Source organism: Dama dama, chromosome 32 (assembly GCF_033118175.1).
Source record: "Dama dama isolate Ldn47 chromosome 32, ASM3311817v1, whole genome shotgun sequence".
Taxonomy (NCBI): Eukaryota; Metazoa; Chordata; class Mammalia; order Artiodactyla; family Cervidae; genus Dama; species Dama dama.
Genome location: NC_083712.1, coordinates 42924344 through 42929739, shown reverse-complemented (window position 1 = coordinate 42929739; position 5396 = coordinate 42924344). Strand labels below are relative to the sequence as shown.

At 46.6% G+C, this 5396-nt stretch overlaps 1 protein-coding gene across 1 annotated transcript; it reads left to right on the top strand.

Moving 5' to 3' along the window:
• The first annotated feature begins 207 nt into the window (after positions 1 to 207).
• Positions 208 to 4149, top strand: DKK4 (dickkopf WNT signaling pathway inhibitor 4). Its single transcript, XM_061134793.1, is given in 4 exon segments — positions 208 to 318; positions 1483 to 1633; positions 2052 to 2204; positions 3830 to 4149. Coding segments are annotated over 4 exon segments (735 nt in total).
• Positions 4150 to 5396: the final 1247 nt, after the last annotated feature.

The following is a 5396-nucleotide window of genomic DNA, read 5'->3' as shown; positions in this document are numbered from 1 at the left end:
GCGTCTATAAATAGTTCAAGAGGGAACCCGCTGATCAGACCTCACTTCTCAGACCTCGCTTATCGCATTTCACACACCTTCCTCCCTTCTCTTTCAGAAAAAGCAGTTTCTGCGACTTGCTGAGTTTCCATCTTGGCCAAAGCTCCACTGCGGGTGCAGAGCTGCCCAGCTTCGAGGAGGACACGGGGAGGGCTGAGAAGGTCGAGGATGGTGGTGGTGGTCCTGCTGGGGCTCGGCTGGCTGTGCACCCCCCTGGGAGCCCTAGTTCTGGATTTCAACAACATCAAGAGCTCTGCTGATGCACAAGGGGCCCAGAAGGTAACAGCCTGCAAGGGAGGAGGGCTGGGTGCTGGGTTTGTGTGAAGCATCACTCAGATCGGGGCCTGAAATGGTTCATCTAGACTAGCTGGGGAGCTGGAAAGGCCGTGAGCTGGATTGAAGGCCTCCTGGGAGAATCCAGTCACCTTAGCATTAACTCACCCAAGCCAAGTGGCTTTCAGGGCTCTGCGCTCTCAATTCGCCTACGAATCAGAGAGGAAGAGAAGAGCGAGAAGGCAGTGCCACGTGCCAGGCCTCTGATACATAATACCTCGCTTCCTTAGGGCTTGAGATAGCTGTCACACCTCCTAATGTGAAAATGCAACTCAGAGATGCTGAGGGATTTAACTCAGGCCACACAGTCAGGGAATACGGGAGTTATTAGTTCAGTGCTAGGTGCCAAGGAGCATGGGCTTGTCACCCTCTCACTTCACAGAACTGTTTCATAGGAAATTTTCATATCTATTTGAAAAAGTATCAGTTGTAGATGAGAAAAGTCGGTCTTTGGAATCTGTTGCTCTGCAAATGAGGCATCCCTGAGAATCAAGTGACTTGGGTGAGGTCCCCCGAGGGCTGCGTGGCGAACGGTGACTGGTGGAGTCAAAAGGTCAGATAGAGATAGAGCTGCCACAAGCACCAGCTTCCATCTCATTCGACTGTAGCACAGTGTCCAGGGCTTCTAGCCACACAGCAAGAATCTCGTAATCAGGGACTTCCCTGGGGGTCCAGTGGCTGGGACTCTGCACTCCCAATGCAGGGGGCCTGGGTTTGATCCCTGATCAGGAACTAGATCCCACTGCTGCAACTAAGTCCTGGTGCAGCCAGATAAATTAAAAAAAAATTTTTTTTAATCTCATAACCATCTCTAAGACACATGGGAAAACATTTTCTTCCATTTTCACAAAGAGCATAAAAATTAAATTCTGGGTTTACAAGTAGGACAATTTCTCAAACACGAATAACCTCTGCAGCACATGGGTCTCTTTGTTGATGATTCGCTCTCCCCTTTGTGGGAGAAAACCAACTCTAGTGGAAAAAAATGAAGATGCTCCTAGAGGCTTCAAGGGCCTCAGCATTCGGCTTCCTCCACCTCCTGCCTGCAGTAAAAAGTCTGCTTACATCTCGCTGGATTCTCTAGCCCTGTGAACAAATGTCCCTTCACAGGGTTCACAGTGCGTGTCTGACAAGGACTGCAGTACTAGGAAATTCTGCCTCAAACCTCAGGATGAGAAACCGTTCTGTGCCACCTGTCGTGGACCACGGAGGCGGTGCCAGCGTGCTGCCATGTGCTGCCCCGGGACGCTCTGTGTGAACGGTGAGTCAGCCCGGAGCTTGCCAGGACCGCCGTGCTCCGACGAGGCGGAGACAGCACCTGGGTCTCTTAGACCATGATGGCCCATGACAGGCACTCTCTAAAGGCTCCCTGGCGTCATTCTTGAAGCTGCCTTTTCTCAATGCAGCAAAATAGTTCCTTTCCTGGCAACAACTCTTGCCAGCAACTTGCAGATGATTTTAAAGGAAGGGTACAAGTTGGAATTACTGTTGCCGCTTTGATTCAATTACTTAACCCCCTTCTTTGCCTTATGTGAGATATAAATATTTAGTGCACATGTCCCAGAAGCCTAGACAGTTATACAGAAACCGAAGGCAGAGGGCCTGCCCAACTCTCTGACAGCCTGAGGATGAGCCTGCCCATGGTTCCCATCCTCTCACCCCACCCGCTTGTCTCTCAGATGTCTGCACTGCAGGGGAAGAGGCAGCCCCGGGACTGGAGAGGGGGATGCATGACCAAGACGACGCAGACACACAAGCAACAACCGAGCACCCAATTCAGGAAAACAAACCCAAGAGGAAGCCAAATGTTAAAAAGTCACAAGGCAGTAAGGGTGAGAGCAGCATTCTAAATGAATCTGCCTGCGTGTGTGTGTGTGTGTAGGCTCAGTGGTAAATTAGTGTGTGTGTGTGTGTGTGTGTAGGCTCAGTGGTAAATTAGTGTGTGTGTGTGTGTGTGTGTAGGCTCAGTGGTAAATTATTGTGTGTGTGTGTGTGTGTGTGTGTGTGTGTAGGCTCAGTGGTAAAGAATCTGCCTGCCAATGCAGGCAAGGTGGGTTTCATCCCTGGGTCAGGAAGATCCCTTGGAGTAGGAGATGCCAACCCACTCTAGTATTCTTGCCTGGGAAATCCCATGGACAGAGGAGCCTGGCGGGCTACAGTCCATGGGGTCACAAAGAGTATAAGACATGACTCAGCGACTTAACAACTACATAAACACGTTTTTTAAAAAAGAAAAACATTTCTCCTCTTGGGCTCCTCAGGATAGGCTGAGACTGGCTTATTCCTCTCCACCCCAGAAACACCCAGGAAGCATGTTCTGCTTCTAATTTTTCCATAAATGGCTGCAGAGACCATGTGGGGAGGAGCATAGGTAGTTGACAGGCCTGGAGGATGGGAATACCTATAATCATGGGCTGATGAGCAAGAAAACTTTCAATTGTTTAAATTTTCTATGCACATGTTTTTACAGCCTATAATTTAACAAATAGAAATCTTCCCTTACTAAATGCTTAGAATACAAAATAAGGGCTTCCCTAGTAGCTCAGACGGTAAAGCATCCGACTGCAATGCAGGAGACCCGGGTTCGTTCCCTGGGTTGGGAAGATCCCCTGGAGAAGGAAATGGCAACCCACTCCAGTATACTTGCCTGGAGAATCCCATGGATGGAGGAGCCTGGCGGACTACAGCCCATGGGGTCACAGAGAGTCGGACGTGACTGACCAACTAACACACACATACCCCAATTGAAAAACATATGTACATACAAATATAAGCCAATAAACGTGTTTTTCAAAAAAATACAAAATAAGAGATGAACACAGATGCAATAACTTTTCATTCTCAAACAAAACACAAACTTCACTAAGATGCTTTTTACACAACTGTAATCTTAAAATCCAATCTTTGAGAGAAAGCAGCTGTAATGTTTGAAGGTGAACTGGCTGCTCTTGTTGGTGTCTAGGTTAACTGGTCCCTATGTAAGCAGTGGTCTCTTACCAGGTCAGTACACATCCCATTTAATAAAACACTGATGAGTGATACTTACTTTATGTCTCAAGACAGGAAATCCCATCTTTCTCTGATAGATGTTTTAACTTGGTTGTTGTTCAGTCACCAAGTCATGTCTGACTCTTTGCAACCCCATGGACTGCAGCACGCCAGGCTTCCCTGTCCCTCACCATCTCCCGGAGTTTGCCCAAGTTCATGTCCATTGAATCAGTGATGCCATCCAACCATCTCACCTTCTGCCGCCCTCTTCTCCTCCTGCTCTCAACTTTCTCAGGCAGTATCTTCTGCCAGAGCTGAGATGTCCGTTTCACGGTTGCATTCAGCCTTGGAGGCGGGCATGCTGCTCCAGCCTTACTCTGCTGGCTTATCCTCCCTGCCATGCCTCACGCTAGTCACACCCCCACAAGCCACCTGCTTATCACTAACGCCTGTGTCAATCTTGTTACAGGACAAGAGGGAGAAAGCTGTCTCAGAACTTTCGACTGCGGGCCTGGACTTTGCTGTGCTCGTCATTTTTGGACCAAAATCTGTAAACCGGTGCTACTGGAGGGACAGGTCTGCTCTAGGAGGGGTCGCAAAGACCCTGCGCAGGCTCCGGAGATCTTCCAGCGCTGTGACTGTGGGCCCGGGCTAGCGTGTCGCAGTCAGGCGGCTCGAAACTGGCAACACGCACGGTTGCGACTGTGCCAGAAAGTCTAACGGCTGCAGGTCTGGCCCAGCAGAAGTCTCAGGCATGCACTTGCGCATCTTCCCATCTACACATCTTAAAATGCAGTCTCGTAGCGAGTGAAACAGACCAAGCTGGAGAAGCTGTCTTGTGATGAATGGAAACTAGTTTGGCTTTTTGTCTGTTTCTGCAAAGTGAACGTGATTCTAGAACAAATTTAAGTTCATCTAGTGATTCAGTTAGTTCAAATAAATCTTTTAAGTAATTTCTGGTGAAGTTCTGATACCTCACGGGAGTTGGACGGGGAGGCGGAGTGACAGTGTATATGTTGTTAAATTAGCTTACCAGGGAAAATGATCACATATTTTCCTTAAAACCCCTATTGTTTATAATCCTTCATTTTTTGGAAGGGAAATGCCTTCTTGCTACAGAAACAAAACCTTGGTTAATAAAGATATGATTCAAAAGATAATAGCTTATGTTGGTATAACCCATTGCGAGTTCCAAAGCATTTTTCCATTATTTTGCTTTCAATAGCCTTACTGTTTATGAACTTTTCATATTTTTGTATTCCTATAATTTCTGTATTTCAAAGCTTGAGCTTTCAAGGAGTGTCTGACCATCTGTACTCAAAAGTTACACTGGAGGAAAACGGGAAAAAAGGGAAATCTTTGTCTATTTGAAGTTTAAATGGTCATATTTGATACAAATGGGTGAATATTGGAAAAGACCCTGATGCTGGGAAAGATTGAGGGCAGGAGAAGGGAATGACAGAAGACGAGATGGTTGGATGGCATCACCGACTCAATGGACATGAGTTTGTGCAAGCTCCGGGAGATGGTCATGGACAGGGAGGACTGGCATGCTGCAGTCCACGGGGTCACAAAAAGTCGGACACGACTGAGTGACTGAACTGGACAACTTAATTAGGGAAGTTCTTTCCGATGGATTATAATCAGTTGCTACAGATTTAATTTAAGAGATAAACCACACACCTATTCTTTAGTTTATAAGTATTTATAACAAAATCAAATATGGGTCAAGCCAAGAAAAAAGTTTAATTTATGAAGTTCTCTATTCTCTAAAAAAGCCTGAACCCTCTTCCAGAGGCTGGCCCCTGGGTACACCTTAACTGACTAATTTATAACCAGTAAACAGGAGGAAAGGTAATGAGGTAATGTGGTTTATAGCATAAGGGCAGGAAATGAGAAAATAAAAATCCCCATTTAAGATCTGTTATCATCTCGTCTCTTAATTCTGTCTACTGACCCTTAGTAAAGTGTGGTCATGAACAGAATATATAAATTTAAACGTTTGCTAATGAAGTTAAGAACTAGATCACAGCTGA